Raw genomic sequence first — 23,418 nt, 5'->3', positions numbered from 1 at the left:
AGCCTGTCTGGCTTTGGAGCTTCACTCGGCTCGAGAAATGCCTGGCTGCACGGCCAGATGACTCACACTCCCGGCTCACAACTCAAGCCAAGGCTTAACACACACTAACACCGACTTCCTCATGACAGCAGCGCTCGCGTACATGAAGAAATGTATGCCGAAAAAATATGTACAGAAATAAAACACATCAGCATAAAAACCAGCCCAGCATCGTGTATAATCGTGTCTGCACAGAGGTATCTAAACAATTTCCCACGATGGCCTGGGAAATCTGGTTTGATGTTAGTCATCTTATAGCTGTTAAAAGTTCACGAGAAACTTTTATCCTTTCCTTTACAACACCTGCCAAACGACTTTAGTGAAGTGCCATTAAAGTAGTAAATGAGCAAATTGAAATTAAATATACTTGTTTAGTCAGTAACTTACAAGCACTCATTTATACAATATTAATAACAACCCTGGTAGCAGCATGTTCTTTCAAGTTACAGCCCTCAAATTAACAGATAAAACAGAGAGCAGCTTTTAGTGTTCGGGAATTGGGTTGCAAAAAAGAGTGTGCACGGAGAAGTAGTTAAAGTTAGTATTAAAGGAAAACCTACTTCATGCAAGAAGGAGTGGGGCGTTGTCATATTTACTAAATATAGCTAGCTTTGTTGGCTCCCTCAGAGCCACATGTCATAGTTCTTACATATATAATTATTTTTTTTGGCTCGTTTCTTATCTGTTTCTGACATTGTACCTCCGTTGGTTGTTGACATACAAAACAAAAAGTAAGTTTCCCCAAGTTTTCCTATCATCCCCACCTGTATCTCCCTCCTCTCAGCCTCACTCTTCTGCTGAATCATTTTGCACAAATGAATTCCTCCCATGAGTGGGTCTTTTTTTTTCTCCTCCAGGAACATGGCAAGGTACTAAAAGGTGTTACAAAGTCTGTGCGTTTTGTGCCGTCGTGTCTTTCAGTTATGCTGTTAATGATTTATGCATACCGTGCTCTTACAATAGCAAAAAGGCAGAATGGCTTGTTTCCACATTTAATCCATTTCCATGTTAAATGACATTCTGAATGTGCGTATGTATTCTCTAATGGAGTGTTTGTGCTTTTGTTTCTCCCTGGCAGAATGCGGGAGCGGGGACCTTGTATCTGTGGAGTAGGTGTGTGGAGTCTACTGCTTTCTCTCTGCCTGGCTTCCCTCACACATGCGCATCGGAGCCACACAGGTAGATACGTGAGTGCGTGTGTATGTGTGTGTACACTCCTGCACGTGTGCGTGTTTGTACAACATATTGTCCTTTGTGCATTGCAATGAATCTATCCCAGATTATCATTACAGCAGCCACTACAGCCAATTTCTTTCCACATGCTGTAAAATTGGATGAATAGACCCTGTGCTATACCGGAGGGAAGCTAGAGGTCAGATCCACAATGAAATAGAAGACCAGTGAGGCTGGTTGGCAGGAAGCACATACAAAAAGTTATTCAATAAAGGGAAGGGGGATATGACTATATGACCAACAAAGGAGGTCTTTTCAGTTCAGGGGCTTTCACATTCTCCCATCAGGTTGGGACAACCCCCAGAAATGGCTGTGGGTTACAAGACAGACCGCAAACAGTGAAGCATGACGCTTAGAAATCCCTGCTCGGATGGTACTTCTTCTCCCATGTGAGGCGGAGGGCTGGGTCACTATCGTGATTGAGCCCGAGGCCTTTCACTGCTTTCCAGTTCGTTCGTCAGGTTCGGGCCGGGTATCTCCGCCTCTCTTGATTTCGATGATCGGATGGGTGTCAAGCTTGAAAATTATCCGCCTCTGGGAGGAAATTCTTTCATGTAAAGGGATGCTTTTCCCCACTACATTTGAGTCAATAATTATAATGTGCCTGAGGCAATAGGGTGGAGGAAAATACCATTGACATTAATAGATTAGCATTAATATAGGATAGGATGCAGATAAATGTGTGCCATGAGATCCAAATACAGTACGTTGCATCTTAATATCAAAATAGCATCCACTGTCAATCTGAGCTATCTTAAATACAAATACATATGAACTAAACATGGAGATAAAGGATGCCATCTATATTTGGTTTTTAAGTTGCTCTCATTTGAATATAGAAAAAATAAAAGGAGTTTGAGACAAAAAAAACATTTTTTTTGCTTAATATCTTTGAATTTGTGCTGGTCATTTATTAATCAGTCTGCCAGGATATTTTCATGTTGTGGTATTAGGGATGATTATAGCAAGGTTGTTAAAAATGTCTCAAAAATATGATAAAATGATGTAAATTACACTACAACAAGCCCTGTATCTTATGCTTAGGGAACGCGATTCATGGATATTGTGATGATTAAGCCCTTCCATATGTTTATCTGTGCCTTCAATGTACTCTGTAACCAAGGGACGTCCTTATATCTGCCAATATTGAACATAGTTCCATGTTTTGAGCAGATCAAAATTCAATTGAAGGGTAAACTCCATATTCATCCGCTGGCAATTGGATGTTTTCACAGAACAGCAATAATGCTGATGTATGTAAATTGTGGGATGAAATATTTTAATACTTTTTCCCCTAACATATTAAATCAGCTAAGAAATCTACCCTGGCTCTTTATTCTTGCTTGCATAACAGTCAGTTAAGAGAATAATATTTCAAGGCTGTGCTGACAGATGTGTAGTACGAGGTACAACATAAACACTTTCAAGAAACATCATGTTTTCCGGTTCAGACGCTATCACTGAGCTAGAAAACTGTATTTGAAAATGACTTCTCCAGACAAAAAGGACCAGGCAACCAAAACACTAACATGAGGGAGTAACTCTTGCCCAAAATAGGTAATAAGTTGGGATGGCAAAACCACCTTGGGATAAATCCAGAAAGTTATCATAATTGGTGATCATAATTGGAGCTTGTGTTTGATTTGCTTGCATGTGGTAGATGGTGAGATGTTAAGCTCTGCCTTTGGCGGTCATGCCAGGATGAGGCCAGCCTCGGCTGCCCTTCATCTCAAGTGGGTATCTGTTTGTCACTGGATTTACTCATAAACTGTTCTGACTGCAAAGTTACGCGTTCTGCAGTCATTGTTTTTTGAGTCTCAATTCTAGCTTAACACAGACGTTGTATTAACAGATGCCAGAAAGGGAAAGTTTTGAGTCCAACTACCTGAGATGCTTTTTAAAAAGACTTCAACATTATGTTATCAGTACTTGACTGCAGTTTTCTACGTGCGCATTTGTGTTGGCACCTAATGCAATGACGGTATGCAAAATTACGGCTTCTGTGTGTGTGTGTGTGTGTGTGTGTGTGTGTGTGTGTGTGTGTGCGTGTGTGCGTGTGTGTGAGTTTGTTTGCTTCTGCTACCTACTGGCAGACATTATCTTCTCCTCTCTCAGACATGCATAAAGAGAGGATGAAAACACTTGTGGTACAAAAGAGGAGCACTTTAGCTATGGAAATACGCTGAGAGAGAATAGTAAGTAAATCAAACTGTTGTTTGTTTGTATCCCTGATCATTTGAAACTATTCCACTGAGGTGATGTACAGTGTAGAGCCAATAAAAGAACATTGTATTCTAACTTGGTCAAGGTGTGTGACTGGTGGCGCAGAGAGTTGTCGTCAATAAAGCAATGCTATGCGTTACCCACTTGCATCCCAGAAGTGCAATCAGATAATCATTGATTTTTTAGGTCATCCAGTCCTGATGATCTCACATGATGCACATCTATTCCTCCGCTCACACATGCTGACACACACTAAACACGCAAAAACACTTTTGGCCTGAGTCGTTCAGTTCATTAGACATGACAGTGACTGAGGGTTGAGGGGAGCTCAGGAGGAAAATCAAGGGGACTTTTAAGTGGCAAAGAAGTCTCACAAAAGGGTGTGGTGTGTGGATTCAGGGGTCAGGGATGCTGCTGTCCAGCTTTTAGTCACTCAGAGAAGACAGAGAGAGAACAAAAAAATGCTTCTCTTTTGCCACCGTTTCCCATCTGTTGAACCATCCACTGACCCGTCTTCTTCCTCTGTTGTTTATACGCCTCATTATACACGCCATTAAAGAGGGACAATAATTTACATCCAGATTACAGTGATCTAACAGCAGATCTCCGCCACTAAACACACCTCTAGACAAAGCGTAGGTCTTCTTGTTTGATTTTCCCCATGGCTTTGCCTAGAGCCTCGAAAAAAAAAAAAAACAGCTTGGCTTGGATTTGGAGCCAAAGTGGAACAGTGATTATGCTGATCACTTCACCACACACTGTCGAGCCATTGATTCCCAGTCTATGGGATGCAGTCTCCATACATCGCCGCTGATTAGAGCTTACTGAGAACTTAACTTACTCTGAAAGGCGTTCTGTCTGCCAAGAAGGAGAAATAGAGATGTAAGTACAAAGATATATAGGAAAGCTGAAATGCATGTGCTAAAACACACTCAGGGCCATGCATTCAGTTAAGCATGCAAACAGGTTTACAATAATGCACATGGAGAGACACACAACCGCGTGCACACAAACACACGTGAATGCAAATTCAAAGAGGCTCTAATTTGATGAGTGGAGACAGGTTGTCTGCTCTCTTTAGAAGCTGCCTGACCATAAGCTGCACCGCATGCCCGGTCCGCAACACAGCAGAAAACATATGGCTCGTGAAAAATTTAGTCTGAAAACTTAAAATGGAAGAATTCCATGCTGACAGAAGTTATAGTATGGTATTTCATGCCAATTCACATTTATCGATGAAAAGTGGTTCGACTCCAAATATTGAAGTATTGAAGCGTGGTACTGAAATAATATGCTTTAGAAACAATTATGAGCTTATTAGAGATGTGCAGAATCTTTCTGATTTTCAAAAGATGCCGACAGTATCTGATAGAGAGTGTCTGAGTAAGGAAATAACCCTGTGTGTCGTATTCTTTATTTCAGATGAGAGACCTGAGAAACTGTGATGTTTCTTATAAAAGGTTATGTTCAGGGTTACATGTCTGCATGTTCAGGGTTTGGTCCCTGTGCAGAGCTCCAGTTGCTTCTCTTTCTTGAACTGAAAACCAAACAGGTTTTCTTTTCTTGTGGTTAACAATAATAAAAATCTCCTTAAACCTCTAACCTTTTATATCCAAGACCAACATGTAAACCAGTGTACAGTATCAGTCATGTCCAATGACCAGTTTTAGTGTACAGAAGGTAGAATAAGTAGAATAACAGAATAAGTCTGAAAAATAATGGTATTCCTGCTTGATTATTACTTTTCAGTTACAACTACTGAAAAAGAAACCTCAACCCCCGCCACAAAGAGGTATTCTGAAAGGGGAAAACTAGTCGTTGCTCAAACTGTGCCCTACAGCAATGATCCATTTCAACTTCTTTTGCGATCCTTATTAAAGGATTTGCCATATTAAGTACAATACCAACAGGAATTAACCCGTGTATCCACAATGTTCATTTACTATCCATGTTACAATAGAACATGCCTTCATCCATTCCAGCTGCCCTTGGACAAGAACCAGGGCTCACCTTGGTGGGTCATCACCCTTGCAATCCCGGGGCCACCGATGGAGAAAAACAGCCATTCACGCTCTCATTAACGGGTCATATAGAGAGTGTGGGTGAGGGCTGATGTAAAATGGGGCATCTTAAAGAAATTGTAAATAATAAAACAGTAATAGCATACTACAAAACATGGGGTACAAACATCTGCACATGGGAGTATGACAATCATACTATCAGACAGGACTAGCTCTCTGTCCCTATGCATTTAATATATGTGGCACAGACAAATTTAACAGGAATAATCATCACAAAATGCAAAACAGGATATAGGAAATAATGGTACGGATAATGTGACCATGTCAGTTCTTAAGGGATTTTTAAATACCATCCTAAGCGTTGGTGCGTCTGAAGACGTCCCAGTCTTTGCCCTGTTATCTTATAACAGCTGAGATGCAGTGAATGCAATGGCAATTTGTTCACCTCTTTATCATTACGGGTGTTACACAGCCCTGGCTCTTTTTTTCCCTCCCACACTTCAATTTAATTGGTGTTGCTGACAAATTCTGAGGACTCAGATTTGCATATACTCACCTTTGTCAATCAGTTTGTCCTTGGTAATGCAGGCCCTGTTTTTTAACCATGATGAATTTTGGTTGCCAGAACTGGCTACTTGTACTCCATTCTTTTGTGGCCTATTAATTGGTAAGTGTCCGTGTCTCTTCATTCAGACATGATTCCATTTTGTATTCCCGGGGTGTGAAAGGATACGATCTACGCTTTTGTTACGTCTGTCAGGCACGACTTTATATTAGAAATGTTAGACAGGGAGACCACCATGTTGTCAAAATGATTTTTTTTTCGACCAGAGGGGTGCGAATAGATATCATTTTCTAAGTGCTGAAAATTAATATCTGTGAAGGAAAGGCGATGCCCGGTGCTGACAGTCTCTATGATTTATTGCCCAGAGCTGAACAACCTAAGAGTTATCTGTGCAGCCTAAGGTAACAAAGAACCGGCCTGCTGTGCAAATCTAATGTACTGTATCAAATGTGTCTTGTAGTGGCCTAACCCCTAAACACAGTTTATTCTACCTTTAACGTGGTCCCTCTGTGTCTCCTTTAAACGCACAATGTGTGCCTGTTTACCCTATTATTAGAAGAGATTCTCATGATGAATATACTGTTGAGTATACTGAAGAATATGCCGCATTTCATATTCAGGTTATGTTTACATGTTAAATAACTCAGTCAAGTGTGTTTACAAGTTAGCATTTGCATGCTAGTGTGATCTGTTACGGGGATGTTTTGTGAGTGTTATCGGGAAGTCAAAGTTTTGTTTTCTTTTCCATTGTCAGAGAGGACACAAGATTCCATACATTTTTTACTTGACATGAAAATGTTTTTTTCTTTATGTGTACTATATATGTAGAAATGAATTATGCAGCCTGGATGCAAGGAATTCATTTACTTTTTCAGTAAAAAACCCTCAAACAGCGTAGCGGCAGACTACATAGTCAATTCGCAGGGACCGAACAACCAGACAGAGAACACGCAACAAACGATCGGTGGACCCCGAGCACGCAGCTAGATCCAAATTCAGCTAATTATACAACACAAAGCAGGTGCAAATGAGGACAGATAGGGAGCTGAGTGGGGCAGACACGTTGGGGACAGGCGGAGTTGATGAGGACTAATTATCTGACAGGTGAAGACAACAAAAAAACAGGAAGTAAAACAATCCGGTGAACAAGGGGACCAGGGCTACCTGAATGAAACAGGACACAGACTTCGCAGTCGAACACACTAGACACACACAAACAAAACCATTGGGGGGGAAAAAAACATCTCAGAGAAACATGTCTGAAGCAATTGACTTTGGAAAAAGTCCATAATACCCAGACAGAAAAAATCCAGAGCAAATGAGACAGGACCGCGATTGGTCTTGTGTATAGTTTTATGGCACATTAGTCAATGTGTGTGTTACATTTCACAACTGTTTGTCTCCGTTGCAGTGACTAGAAGCATGTGATTTTGCAAAAATGGTGCCCTTCAGGTCAGGGTCACTTATGGAATATTGTAAAGAATAACCATGAGATGTATGAGGTAATTCACAAGAGCATACATTTCCACTTGGATATTTGAGAGACAACCAAGCCTTTTTCTGCATGGTTATCTTTTCCAAACAACCTGTTGTGAAAAGGAGTGTTTCCTCTGGCTACAGGGAGCGAGTACCTCATTGAGGCTCTGTAATTGCATTAATTAGTGCTAATCGTTACCTGTTTGCTCTCCAGCCAACCCAGCATAGACCTGGGGAGGTCGGCTGCTAAAGTGGAACATCTATTGACTTTACCTTTGGTCAACCTGCTATGTGGAACTAAGAGGCTTACAACAGCTGTGTAGATTCAGAATTTGTTAAAACAGCTAGACAAAAAAAAAAAAAAAACTCAAAACACCGGTTAGCCTTGAAGGGAGTTTTTGCAGTCCGTCATGTCAGTTGCTTCCCATTAGATACTCAAATCTCCCGTACTTTGAATTCTTCAGTCTCCCAACATTCCCCACGCCTGCTCTTTGTTTCGTTTTGTCCCTGTCTCCTCCTCACTCCGACTTTTGCTTTATTTCACAGCTATTAAACCAGGAAATTTCAATCAGGTAGCACAGCATGAATTTCTTCTGGAGAAGAAGCTGTACAGCAAACCCATTTTTTTATGCAACCATTCTTTTTTTTTTCTCCTCCTCCTTGTTTCTCCACTCTTCTGCAGCCAAATCCCGCATTGCCTCTTTAAAAAGTTTATCCGTCATTTTGCCGTTTCATTTTGACTTGTGAGCGGTGCACAGTTTGAACATTCCTTCTGTGGTATATATTATATCCTAAGGTGGCATGAATATTTTTTATTTTAATTAAATAACATTTAATGTGTTATTTGCTTTATTAATTCAAGGAGCACTAGAGAAACTCACCTTTTCCATTTTAATCGGTTCTATCTAATTTGCACCTACTCATGGCAGAAATTCTCTGAGAGCACTTTACACGACCAAATCACATCCTTTATACGTTTACAGAGACTCATATCCCTTGATGTGTTCCAAAGTAGGGGCAAGGATAATTTAACGGCAAGAAAACTTCTGGTTCCCCCAGCGAGTCTGAGATGGCACCGTGGGAGGCGGGTGCGGGCTTGTTAAACAATATATACGGGGGGCCTAGACTGCAGGGAATTGCCTCCACACTTTCCATAGCCATCATATGTTGATAAAATGATGCAAGTTTTTAAGGGATCATTAGGAAGATAGATGGATAATATTAACCCAGAGGTAAATTAATTTGTAGCCAGATTTATTGTCACATGATAAAGGAAAATATATAAAAAAGAAAATAACTGAATGAATTTATATACATACATTCATTATATCACTTATCCCACACTTAGGGTTGCGGAGGGTCATGAGTCTATCTTAGCTGTTTTGGCCCCTGGACTGGATGCCAGTCCATCACAGGGCCACTCATATAAACATACAACCATTCAGTTTCATTTTCAGTTGGTGTCATCAATTTACCAATTATGTGTTTTTGGACTGTGTGAGGAAATGGAAAGCCAAGAGGAGATGTCACGCAGACTTTTGGAATCCAACCAGGGACCTTTTTGCGGCGATGCAGAAGTACGAACCACTGCTTCAGTCGTCATGCTGCCCAATGAATATATGATTATTCCTTTTTTGGCATCAAAAGTGTATCTTAGTGATTGATGATTGCATGATTTATCATTAAAAAATGTTAAAAAAGAAAAAATTATATACACACACTCTATACCCTGCTTAGATGTTCATATTTGCAGAAGTGCAGTCATTCTGTGGTATCGTTCACCTCGCTGCCATTTAGATTCCCAAAATATTTCCAGGCCAAGATGCTTTATCAACAAATTTAAGGGAAGGAAACCAAATCCCTTCCAAATGATAATGTCCTGACAGAGGGGCATTTTATCCACAAACCTACGATAGAATTCTGGCCTTTCTAAAAACTAATCTCTTGAAATATTGGAATCGGATTGAAGGGGGATATAGGCTAGATGTTCACTCTGCAAGAGGGCATTGTCCTTTTTTCTATAACAGCCACCATAAGCCATTTTAGTATAACATTATCCCCAAAATCTATTTTATTTTAGAAAGGCTCTCTATAATGACAAGGCCTATCCGAGACTTCTGCCCTGGATGTGAAATTCAGATAGGTAATCTTATTCTTATGTTTCTGAATGGACGTAAATTACAGCATTAGAGGGAATCAATTCTGAAGTGCTTGGGAGAGACCGTTTCCTTGTTTCCTCAGAAAGTTGCCCCCATAGGTGCCACAGCTGAAATCCTACCAGACAAGATTAACAAGGTTGGGTTCATCAAAGTGCTCCCTCATCACCGGTAAAAACTGCACTGCCCTATTGTGAACGAAAAAAAGACCCTCCTATTTGTAAAAAAAAAAAAAACATTAGCACAAGTTCTTACAATTAAGGGTTTCTTTGGTAAAAATATTCAGTGCTTTCACTGCCCTCTCATGTAAGTTAATCTCCATAATGCAGTTACATGTATTCACAGCCTCAGTGTGAACCCACTGAAGAAAAACAGGACGGTGTACGACTCATGGAGTGGGTTGTAAAGTTATTGCACTGAAGACCTGGCTCTCGAAAGAGCCATTCATTCATTCATCCATTATCCATACTGCTTATCCTGCACTCAGCGGGGAAGCTGGAGTCTATCCCAGCTGTCGTTAGGTGAGAGGCGGGGTTCACCCTGGAATTATCACGGGGCCTGGTCTAGAGACATACAACCATCCACACTGTCATTCACGTGTCTGTGCAATTTAGGGCAATCTGTGCAAACTTCAACATAAAAAGACCCCTGTCAGAATCGATAAGCCAAAAGAACCATTTAACGTTCAATCCGGCGCTTTGAGAACTGTTGGCTTTAACACACACGGGCCATCCAGGTGAGACAAACATGATTTCCTGTTTGCGGGAAATGTGTAAAAGGAACTCGTGCTGTTTTCCTGGGTGCGATCGGTCTTGATTCTGTTACATTTTGGTAAGTGGTCCCTGCGTTTTTCCTCCATTGCCGTGGTACATAACCTTGCCGTTTCTGTCTGATAACGGTCTCGTGATTTCCTGCTCCAGTCAATAGACGGTGTGTGTCACATTCTGACTCGCCCTGCGCCCACTCCTTTTTCTGAACATCTGTGTGTTGTCAGTTAATCAGTCTTCATCAGCCCTGCTTCAGTCGTCCTGTCTCTCATCCTATCAGCTCTCTACCTGCCCTCATTTTGTGCACCTGTCTCTTTCTCTCATCCGTGTAGTTTGCATTTCAATTGTTTAGCCTCTGTCTCTCCACGATCATTCTCTTTATGTTTTCCGTGTCTTCATCTCAGCGTTGTCCAAGACGGGTATTTTTTTTTTATTTGTTTAACTCGATACTCTTTATTAATCCATCCATCATTTAAAACATTTCCCCTGCTTTACATTCAGTTTTGATTTCTTCTTCTTCAGCCCTTAAGTTTTCCCCGACTGCTTTTTCATTTTTATATCTCCATTGCACCACTTCTGCTCTTCACTGCCTTACTCTCCGCCTATTGTTCAAGAAGCAATAATAATAATATCTTTGTTGCGATTTCTAAACACTATTTCCTCATCTCATTCCCTCTGACAGAAAACTCGACAATAACGTCCTGACTTTAAACTGACTTCCACTGCACTGGTATTTTGTTTGTTTTTTACCAATCATGCTGAACTCCCAAAGGGTCCAAATGAAAAAAGCTCATTAGTGCAACTTGTAAAGTGGAAAAAGGGAGTTTCAATGTGAATTTGTTTAATATGTGGCCATTATTTTTTTTTTCTATTTTTACTATAGCAATAATGAGTTCACCAAAAGAGTACAATTACAAAGCCCTGAGAAGTTGCAAACTCCCCTTGTTCAATTACTAATCAGAAGCTTGCACCACTGTGCGTGTGTTTCAAACGCTTCATTTTTAATTTATAAATGTGCACAGTGACACGGTGATTAGCACTTTCACCTCACAGCAAAATAGTACCTGGTTTGATTCCAACCAAGGGCCTTTCTGTGTTAGATCTCCATGTTCTCCCCATGTCTGCATATGTTTCCTCCAGTTTTCTCCCACAGTCCAAACCATTTGGTAGGTCAAGTGGAGACCTTAAATTCCACAGACATGTGAATGAATGACTGAATGGTTGTACGTCTCTATTTGTAACCTTGTGATCGACTGAAAACTAGTCCAGGGCGAACCCCGCCTCTCACCCAGTGACAGCTGGGATTGGCTCCTGCACCCCTGCAACTCTGAGCGCAGGATAAGCGGTGTAGATAATGTAGGAATGAAAAAGTATAACGCGAGCAAACGAAAAATAAATCCTTGCCAGTTGGACACTTTACTGTTCGCAAAGTCATCAGAATAGTACCTGTGACTGAGTCCAGACAAATCCTCCCAGGAGTCCTGTCAAGGCGGATACGTCTCAATAAGGTAATAATTGTGTGTGAACTGGAAGGGTTGAAATTAACACTGGAAAAACATGACTCCTTGGATGTTTTTATGTATAATATGCGAATAAGCACGACTCGGAGCACATCCAAACATTCTTCTGTCCCGCCCCTGAGATCCAGCAAATCGCCAGACGCCTGGAAGGAAAACTAACTGTTGGAGTGATTTAGATATTGCAGATGAACTTTGAAAAGATGCAATGCCATCCAAACTTACTGTACATTTGAACACGTGTTAGCACAAGGGCATACTGAAATCACCAACAGCAGCGTTGTTTACCTTCAAATGCCGTAATTACAAGTCTGCAATTCCCAGGGGTTGTTTTGACCGATTTCACAGTATCACGTTGTTCCAGCGTTTCCCTAATAGAGCCAGTTTGCTTGAAGCTGTATGAATAATGAATGGAACGTACCTGTCCTATAGACGTTCTTCACATGCGCAAGCACGAAATACGAGTATGAAGCAACACAGAATCATCCATGAGAGTGGGATTTTACGGAAGTGTTGCTATTAGAAATTGTGTGAAAGTAGCAAATCGACCATGTTAGAAAACGGATAGATAGATAAAGGTTAATCCGGTTCGGTGGCACTTAGTGGAAGTGCAAGCATGGAAATCCTGAGGAGGTAAACAAATGAGAAACCATGACTCGGGCTAAAGATGGCGCTGATCGACTGTTCCTCCCCGTTATTGATTAAGTAAATATATAATGTGTATTATGAAGTATCCCGAAGTAGAGCCAAAACCCGACCGATTAATATTCACTCGTGTTTGGTCATTTTCATGCTGATTCAGTAAACAGGCTGCATATAACTATGCCTTTTTGTGTGCGCGGGCTCACAATGAAGAACAGCCTTAGTATTCTTAGCAGCAGCTGCAGAGGCATGCGCTGATGGATGGCGTGCTCTTTACTTCACTGATGTACTGTGATCAATGCTGATGCAAGGAAAGAGAGATGGACAGAGGGGGAAAGAGGGAGAGAGAGGTAATATGCTGCCTCTGCAGATCTCCCTTTCTCACTCTCCCTTCACTGTCCTGCACTCGCTTCCAGTCTTTTTGCATTAATCTCTCTATGTGAGTTTCCCCACTTTGTTGATCCTGGATCTAGGATCTGCATATGCTGCACTCTTCCTCTCGCCTTGACTAATTTGACACACTATATCCATGTGGAACATATGCTGCATGGGGCAACTTTCAGCAGATTACTAGATTATAGATTAAAAACAGAAAGTTGAGTGTTTGTGGAAGGGTGTGTATGCATATCTGTGCACATCCCTGCCAAACACAGATCTTTAAAAGAGACCCAAACATCATGTTTGCTTAACTGTTTGTCTCTCATGTTGCCTAAATGTGGTTAAGAAGCTTTTATTTTTAGTCTTTTGCTGTTGTGAGTTAAATAAAACAGCAGTAATGCAGCTTCACTAATCCTCTCACACACAACTAATCCTAGCCGAACACCACTGTAAATACTCTGTGGGCTGCATTAAAGCACAAATCACTCAATCCCTCACTGAGTGATTTATGCTTATTTCGGTTGAGATTAATAGAAATTCTATTTTTCATCTGTAAGCGAAAGTAAACCGGAAGTAAGTGGGCCTCTGCTTGGACTTTTGATTTTTTTTGTCAAAGGGTATGTGTGTGTGTGTGTGTGTGTGCGCGTGTGTGTGTGTGTGTGCGTGTGCATATCATCTCAGTCCTTTGCTGTTTTTGGAAAAGGACACGTACAGGATGAGAGCTGACATTGCCAGTGACATTAAGGAAAGTCATTAAAATTTTGCAGTGCCTTGGCTGGGCAGCGGTTAGCGCTACCGCCTCACAGCAAGAAGCTCCATCGGTTCGATTCGGAGAAGGTGGAGTTTGCATGTTTTCCCCTTGTCTGCCCAGGTTCTCCAGCTTTCCTCCTGCATGCAATCGTATGCGATGGCCTGTGCATGATTAGCAGTACAAATAATGAATGCATGAATGAATGAATGTCCATCCATCCATCCGTTATCTTGCACTTGGGGTCACGGGGTTGTTGGAGCCTCACCCAGCTGTCATTGGACAAGAGGCGGGGTACAGGCTACAAGGTCGATTGTAGGGTCACATACTACATAGTGACAAACAACCATTCGCTCTCTCACTCACACATCTGCCCAATTTTTCCAATTAATTCCAGTTAACCTCTTGCATGTTTTTGGACACCACACGTGCTGTGAGGTGGAGGCATTAACCACTGCGACACCATGCCATCCGTGAAGGAATGTAATAAAGTCTAAACTGTCATCGAAACAAATAACAAAGAAAGGTAAATTGTGTATTTGGATCTCACGCAAAGGGAAGTTAATGGTGTGTGAAAGGCAGGGTGAACTTGTTCACTAGGACAAAAGTAGACTTTCACTTATTATGGAAATTAAATCATGTGCATTTTTTCTTTTTTTGTTTTTTGAATACAAATTATGTTCTTTTGTCAACATCTGCCTAGGGGAAAAAAAAATGAGGTTTTGCGCCGGGTAAACGAACCTGCTATTATTTGTCAGCTGACCATGACGCAGGAACTCACAACATTGGCCAGCTTTGAGTTTGTAGATAAAAACTGGAAAAGAGGGAAGCAGTGAAGGATGAATATGCAATTGCACACATTCACTGCCACTGGAGCCCCCAGCCTTCCTTTGGGTGTCTGAAGAATTGCCTTAAGATTGCACTTCACTTAGAAAATAATAAAAATGCTGTTGTTAGGGAAATGGAAGAAACAGTCAAATAAATACCTCCCTTTTGTATTGATTTTTTTTTTTCCTCTCAAACTGAAACTCTGCAACTGAGTCTTTTTGATATTATCCCTGGTGGGTCAGACGTGAATTATACAAGCTGCCTGAAGCAAATAAATAATGTTGTTTACACTGCAACACAACACATCTCCCATCCTTTAAAAAAGAAAAACTTTTCACTAATTACACCTCTGGTCAAGCTCAGTGGAGCCTCGATGGGCTGTATGTTGAAACGATATGAGCATCAATAACTCAGCTTTCCTTTGCATGAATGCTTTTTGTACCTGGACCTTCTTTCAGTATTTTTAGCACCCCTTTTGGTTTGACTGGTTTCCATAGTGACAACTTGTGCAAAGTCTAGCAGTGGGAAATCAATTAAATGTGAGCCAGCACAGTGGCGAGCAAAGCACTCTTTACGGTCAGCAGCTGATCCACTGGTCCTGGAAGCAGCTCTGAATGAAGGAGGACAATGGACAGATTTCTAACTTTTATAACATCAGAGATTCGGGCCATTGCCAGTTTGCCGATAATTATAGTCGTCTCAAATGATCATGTGAACCGCAGCCACGAAAGTTCAGTAGCATAGTGAGGATTCTCGCACGCCCACCACTGACCTGTGTTTTCACATCATGCTCAGGTAAATTTATAGCATCATCTTTCACATACCATGCAATGAAAGGTAGGCTTTTATTCTAAGCTGTTTGACACCACTGCGTACTGTAAAACAACCGAGAAGACGAAACAAAATGGCATGTAATTCATTCATTCATTAACTCCCTATCATAATTATCCGACATTTATGGTCACGTTTGGGCGGGAAATAAAGTTTTCATTGGGTAGGGGTTGAGGTACCCTCCCAGGCAGGTTGCCATTTGCTCACAGGGCCGTGTTAAGACCTCCAAACATTCACACTCCCATTCTCATTCAATTAATCCACTGCATTTTTTGGACTGGGCAAGCAACCGGAGAAAACCAACGCACTGGAAGAAAATACAAACTTGCAACTGCACACATTAAACATGAAACTACAGTACTTTTAAGTAAAGTTAACCAGTGGATGGTCAACACATGAGTTAAAATGTCTTTTAAGTGCAAATAAACAAGGAACTGTTTACAGTCTGCAGCAATAGCGCAACAGAAGGTAGCAAATAGACATTTCAAGAAGAGTTGCGAGAGTTCCACAATGTCTGTGTGTTGGTGCGCATGTTTGTGTGTCAGTTCATCGTCTTGTAGACCGTAATCTTTTGTGAGAGGGATAGTCAGAGTGGAACTTCATTCTGAAATGGAGTTTCACACCGATCTGATGATCTCTGCTGATATTTACTTGTTGTACTAGCAAGGTCAAAGCTATGCGCTGCTGATTCTTTAGATGTCGCGTTTCAATTTCTTTCTTATAACTGTGCAGTTCCGCGAAGGACACGGGACGGGAAAAAGCAGATGGTTGTCACAACGCACAAGTAACAATAGCTCAGCAACTGTTACAGTTGCTTGTTTGTCTTCCATTAACAGAGCCGGAGTTGGATTTGAGGGGACATCAGTGAGCCATGAGGAAATATTTGCTGAATTTGACAAAAAGTCCAAGTCACAACAGGGGCCTACTGTCTGTACCACTTATCCTGCTACCCTCAGAACAGGATATGCTGAATCGACAATATATTATACAGTATATACCTATGTATAGCTATGAGACCTATGTATACTGATGTATACTTATGAGAAAGCAAAAAACAGATTGAGATATACCTTCAGTCATACATGAGAGTTGAGAATTGAGTATTAAGGAAATTATACAGATTGAGTTGCAAGACGTTTTGATGTGCAGCAAGCAACCTGGGAGAGGGAGAGAATATACACTGCTCAAAAAAAAGGAAAACATTAAAAAAACACATCCTAGATCTGAATTTATTAACTATTCTCATTAAAGGCTTTGGTATTTGTATAATTGAATGGGCTGACAACAAAATCACACAAAAATTATGAATGGAAATCAAATGTATCAACCCATGGAGGTCTGGATTTGGAGCCCCACTCAAAATTAAAGTGGAAAAACACAACAAGCTGATCCAACTTTGATTTAATGTCCTTAAAACTAGTCAAAATGAATCAGTGTTGCTTCCTAAGTGGACAGTTCGATTTCACAAAAGTGTGATTGACTTGCCGTTACATACTGTTGATGAAGTACTTCCTTCATTTTTTTTGAGCAGTATAAATAATTGCGTAATATTTTGTGGATTTAAATCATTTACTCAAAATTTATCTCTATATAAACACTCTTTTATCCTTATTTGAAGTCTTTTTTTTTATGTGGCCAATTCCTGGCTTACCCAGGTTGGCTGGACAATAAAGAGCCTGATGTGCGATCAAAGCGGAAGCGGCATGGCGGTCTTACATCGGGACCACAGATGGACCACATGCAAAGCAAGTGGCAAGTGAATGGGTGAATGCCAAGAAAACGAGTGCAACGTCGATTAGAAATGATCTCCGATAAATACAGTAAACAATCCGGTTCAATCAAATACAAATATGTTTAGGTAATTATTTCATTCGTCAGTCTGCTTTTGAAACTTTTAGCGGAGAGAAAAATGGCTCCTTAGTTTCCTTCCATCAGAGTTGTAACAGACACTAATCATCCCCTCAATGCAAACACTTTTCTCACACCATTGACAGTCTGAGCAGGCTGTGCCTTTTCTCTCCTCGTCCTCTCTTCTCATTTCTACTCTTTGCCTTCATCTCTGGTCTGCCGCTCTCCTCTCATCTTTCCACTTCTGGCTCTGCTGCCACCCAGCCTCAGACACACCAGGGTTTCCCTTTCATTTGAGGGATGGGGAAAGAGACAGAGAGAGGCAAAAGAGGAGATGAGTGGAAGGATGTAATGATCTGTCCTGATGAATACCATTGGAGCAAAAGCGCTGATGCAAGAGGGTTTAAGAAGAATTTGGCTTAATGCACAAATCACAGCGTTCAACAGATTGCCTGTCAATTTTTATTGGCCAAAGGTGTTTAAGGATGATAAGATTTTGAACAAGAAATAAATACTTTAGCATACGTTCAGGATAACTTGCCGATTGTCGGGAAAGCCCCTCTGTTGTTTCTATGAAGTAAACACGCATCAGAATATTAAATAAGCGTTCTGCAGGGATCCAGCTCAGTTACTTTATTAATGTTGTCATTTTTCATTAGAATCTGCATATGTTACAGTGTAGACGTTTTTAGACAGAAACCACTGAAATATTTTTTCAGTGCAGCTCTCACAACTCAGATTCTGGGCAACAACATACATTAACAAGTGGCAATTGCACTTGCAAGACATAATATTATACTTTATAATTATCATTATTGGGGTTATTATCATTGTTATTATTATTAGATATAAATACTATATATTTAATACAGAAACAATCCTGTTGGACATCCTATTCATAATCTGGTGAGGATAGTTCCTGCCTTCCAAGGCCATGGCTGATCGAGATCAGCAGAACACTACTCTATGATTCAATGTGTAAAATTATTTTAATGCAAAGATTTTCCAGTTCTGAAGAAAGAGCAGTTAAAAATATCTTCAATAATGACGCGTTATATTTTTTAACATAGTAATGACAGGAGTTTCTCGGGCTAATCAAAAAGTAATGAAATTGCTAGTACTGTAAGCTTAGTCTGCAGCCGTCACGTTTAAAATTGACTGGTATTTGATCATTGATCAATCGGATTTAATCATCATTTTATGAACAAAAATCTCTCCTCTCTCTTGGAGCAACGGATTAACGTTACAGTCTTCCTTGAAAGTTGAAATTCTCCTCAGCTCATAGAAAACTTCCTCCATTGGGAACTTCCAAAGGGCAGTCGGCTGTAGGTTTGCAATTAGACAACAGTGCCAATTAGCATGTTGAGCTTCACTCCACTGTGCTGTTAGTGGCAATAGCACAATTTAGTTCACCTTGGGGAGGAATATCAATTCATTTCACCAAGGTTCTCCTGGCAATAAAATGTCACGATTATGAATGCTGGCAAGACAAGACACCAAACCACACTGTCACTTGTGTTAGTAACCTCCTGCATTCATGTGGAGATCCTCAGAACAACAGGGATATTGTTTCAAAATTTACAATACAACACTAATGGACTTGGTGTCAATCTGTACTTTTGGTTTAAGAGGTAGTGAGAATCTCTTTTTCAATTGCGAGGTTTGCAGATACCGTCAAATTGTTTGTAATGGCTGGCGCTGTGTGTTATAACATACCGGACTGCACGGTCTTTTACAGCAAACAAGGTGATAGCGAGTCGTTTATCTAGATGCGTGAAATGACACTCCACAACAGGGCGCCGTAAACAACCACGATAACTCATCTGTGCGCCCATACGCTCGCATACATATGTGCACAGTAACGCATGGCCGGCCGTTAAAATGAAATACGCAGAGTTTGACGTTTACAAGTGTCCGTTCTTATTCGTTTGACAGGTAGAAAATTCAGACAGAATGAAATCCTCGTCAACATGTCATTGATGCTGTAGATCTCGACTGCTCTCGACTGCTCTCGCCGGCAACGACGACCAGAAGGTGCTTGACAACAGGACGTTTGTTGTGTTTCGGGCTGTATTCTAGTTTTACCGAGAACCAGTGTGGAAGAGAAAGACATGAAGAAACACAGCATCTGAGTTTCCGTCTAATAACACATATTGGAAAAGTCTACAAAAGGACAACGTGGATGTTATGGCTCAGTTTTAACATCTGACTGAAAAGGAAGGGAAGAAGTGTAAATAGGAGAGACTCTCGGCTCCATCACGGCTAGTAAAAAGTCACCACATATCTTGAATTAACAATTAACGCAATTAAACCCCACATACACACACACGCACAAAGCTGCTAAAGGTTAATGCTTCAGTGGTAATGCTGTGGTAATATATCTCTGCATATTAACGCTTTATACGCAATTCACTGCCCTAATATCTTGCCTGAAGAACAAATTAGTACAATTTGTCTGCAGCGGGCTGGTTGTGGTTGTTGCGCCGGAGTTACTAATATGTCAGGACAAGCCATGTGTCACCCTTTACCCGCCCCCTTGGCCGGAGCTAATTTGTTGTATGATGTAGCAGGATGACAGTTGTGGTTGGGACCCAGGGATATAATTATCCCAGCTGTGCTGCACTGGAGATCCACGTTGGCGAGCTGGAGGCTTGGTTTGGAGCCACAGGAGACAATTTGGCATTAACTGGTCTGATATCAGTGCGGAGGGGTGGGGGTGGGGGGGCTGGTGACGGAAACGCATGGGCCACTTCAGCAGGTGATGCGCCATATTCTTGTGATCATTTTAATAATATTGAAATTAAATCTTTAAATGACTTTGATTCTCTAAAACTAATAAAAGACTCTTTTGGCAAATAGATACAACTTATAAACTGAACAAAGGGGATTTAATACCTGATAGGTCATAAAGTAATCGAGGATATAGTATTAGTCATGTTAGGATTATTGACTAACGTATGACCATATACAGAGGTATAATTGCTTGCCCTAACATATATCATTATGTATTATACATTATATTAACATATAAGCGTTCACTCTTTCATTCAAATGTCAAAATGTCATACAGAGACATACGATAAAATAATTTGCTATTTACTGAATATTTTTGGACTGCGGGAGGAAATCAGGGGAGGTTCCAGTAGACATGGCAACAACGTGCCACCTGTCGGAGTGGAACGAGGAAACTTAGTTTACTTTGTCAACTTTGACTTTGCGTCTTTATGATCAACTTCAGGAATGTCAGTGACTTCTTCTGGACCTCAGTGTGGTTCTACTTTTTGCTGTGAATAGAAGCTCATCATCAGCCACTGCTTCGAATGATTTATATCAACCTTGCGTCTCAAATCCTATTGTTTGTGCACTGCTTTGTGCAGATGGGCGGCATTCCTCTGGTTAAGGATCATGTGTTCGTCTTTACGGTCAAGCACCTACATTTGGGTGAGAGTTTGTCTCTTTCTCACTCATTGCCAAGTAGGGCTGTACCAGTGACTGACCAACATGAAAGTGAGCAGAGAAAGGCTTTTATTATTCTATTTTATTGTTTATTTATTTAAAGTTGATTTACCCCCTCAGTTTGAGCACACAGAGATGAATACCTAAAAATCTAGTTTCGTGATAGCTTTTATTTTCATATAACCAGTCAAACGCTCAATCCCTTGTTTGGTTCCTGTTTTCCTTTTTGTTTCAGCATAAATCTCAGCATAATACTGTATAATTCAGACAGAATAATGACTCAGTAAATAAAGGTGAGGTGACATTTCCCGCAGCTTTGACATTACCAGTAAGATAGGAGCTAAACCATTATGTTCCAACTTTACTTTGTTGAGGCGGTTTAATTGGAAGGAATTTGTGTTACACCCGTGACTCGAGCGTTTATCGTGGCATTCTCAGATCTGCCAGTTAGTAATTATGCGTTTATTCTCCTTTTGGAAAATGAAAACATATCAGCACTTATGCGCCCCACACATCCAGAAAAAAATTAAATCTCATTTTCTCGTAACTACCAACTTGCAGAGTCTTATCTGCTTTTGGTAATTACATATTTTATGTACATTTTTATCCTAATCCTCTTTTATGCAAACCTACATAAGGCAAAATGGATTCCCTCTGAAAAAGCATTTGTAAAGAGACAAATTGAATTCAGATTATTCAAAGTTTCAAAGAGGTAGTTATTTGTTTTGCTTTTTCAAGTGCAATGCAGAAAACAAACTTTGGAGCAGGTCCTTGTCCTTAAAATGTACGTGCCACCGGGCCCCTTTCATGCTTGATCTGTTTTTCCCTTTCTTGTTTTCTTCAGCTGGTCTCCAGGGGTATTAACAGGAGGACATTAGTGTGTGGGAAGAGTCAAGCTCCTCAGTGGGTCACCATCGATCAGACTATTGATGTGCACCATCACGGGCACGATATGAGTGTAGACAAGCAGGACAAGCAGGGAAATGTTTGCTAGTTCATTTGTAAAAGGATTTCACAGATGGTTGGACGTGTTTATGGCTGTTTCTTAGGCACATTTGCCTTTTTTTGACGAATGAAATAAGAGATATTTGGTTCCCGTCCTTAACGTGCCTTTATCGAATAAACGTGACGCAGAACGAAAGGGAAAGAGTTGCGAATACGCGAAACGTATTCGACCTGAGAAAGAGTTGAAAAAAGGGTTGAGTGAAGTAAAGATTGGTGGTCGAGTGTGCGTGACTCCCTTTCTCTCTGTGCTGATTTTCTTGGCAAGCTCTTAAACAGAATTTTAATTTGCCGGGTGTTTATGATTCATAACGAACTGTGCCATCTCATAGGAATGTAAACTAATTATTAACACAAATGCATGGACGTACATGCACTGATGGGCACACACGTGCATGGAGATATGTACATTGTAATCAAATTAACTTGGCAAGCGTTCAACGCTTATTTTTCATTTCAAAATATCCTCTTTGCCAATAAAAGAGTGAACTGTAGGGATACATTTAAACATTTATGTCTCCAAAATCTGGAATTCATATACTTGCATGGCTGCACTTATGAAGTGTAAATTTTATTGTCTCAGTTACAGCCGGGCCCATTCTCATTAACCTGCATATTTCACATCTGTACTGGGTATCACATATCTCTACTGTTGTAATTTTCAACAACATTTAATTTGAATAATAAATTGGATTTGTCAGCTGTATAAATGAGCCATTACTGCATCAGAACATACTGTAACCAGCACTTTTCAAACATCACTGTCTCGTAATTCATCTACCAATTTCCGGAATTTTAATCAAGCCTGATGATGGATCGTTGGCTCCCTTAGCGGCGTTGGCATGTTACTCACATTTCCGTGACTGTGCATACGCGGTGATTATGTTCTTAAGAAATGCGTGAGCATCAACTGTGTTTCTTGGAAACTGTTGTCAGAGCGAATCACCAATAAATGATCTACTCATCTGCATCCCAACCATCACCGCCACTTTAATATCTTATGTAATTGTACGCCTGTATGTAACTGAGAATAACAACTCAGAAATCAATCGAATGATGGAATGAGGAAGCCGAATGTCTCATTGACCCAAGAAATCTTAATTAGCATAGCAACCAATTGTAAAAAGTTTACAAAGAGTCCCGTTCAAACCCTCAGAACACGACTTTCCCGACGGCCTTCTGGGGAATATTCGCATTAGTTTTTCTCTCCTCTGTCAATTCCATTCCAACGGGATCGAACCACGGGATCAGTGAAACAAGGTCCGCTGGATGGTCTTACTTTATCAGTTCGTGGGATTCTCTTGCATGTTCCGAGAAACGCGTTCAAACAAGTTGGAACAGGTGGAGAAAAGCGTCAGGGTTAATGTGTGATAAAAGAGCGTCAGCCAGACTGAAAGGAAAGCTGTCCAAAGCAGTGGCGAGACCGGCGAGACCGTACGGTTTAGAGACAGCGCCATTGAGGAAAAAAAGGTAGGAGGCGGAGCTGGAGGAAGCAGAGATGAAGATTTTGAGGTTGTCCTTGGGAGTGACGAGGATGGATAGGATCAGGAATGAGTCCATCAGAGTTACAGCACATGTTAGATGATTTGGAGAGAAGGTCAGAGATGCCAGACTGAGATGGTTCGGTCATGGACGGAGGAGGAATGGTGAGTACATTGGTCGACAGATGCTGGGGTCGGAACTGTCAC

General features: G+C 40.8%; 1 protein-coding gene across 1 annotated transcript in view; it reads left to right on the top strand.

The window, feature by feature from the left end:
• Positions 1-23,418, top strand: part of LOC147214373 (chemokine-like protein TAFA-2) — a 75,191-nt gene that overhangs the window by 33,757 nt on the left and 18,016 nt on the right. Inside the window, exon 2 of the mRNA XM_086141907.1 lies at positions 1,118-1,218. Within this exon, the coding sequence (XP_085998033.1) occupies positions 1,119-1,218 (100 nt within the window). The 5' untranslated portion in view covers position 1,118. The remainder of the gene's footprint in view (positions 1-1,117; positions 1,219-23,418) is intronic.

The sequence above is a fragment of the Fistularia commersonii genome, chromosome 34, assembly GCF_037954325.1.
Source record: "Fistularia commersonii isolate RoL2024-O1a breed Wild chromosome 34, RoL_Fcom_v1.0, whole genome shotgun sequence".
In the NCBI taxonomy this organism is placed as follows: domain Eukaryota; kingdom Metazoa; phylum Chordata; class Actinopteri; order Syngnathiformes; family Fistulariidae; genus Fistularia; species Fistularia commersonii.
The sequence above is the reverse complement of the archived record's forward strand: the minus strand, read 5'-3'. Positions and strand labels throughout refer to the sequence as shown.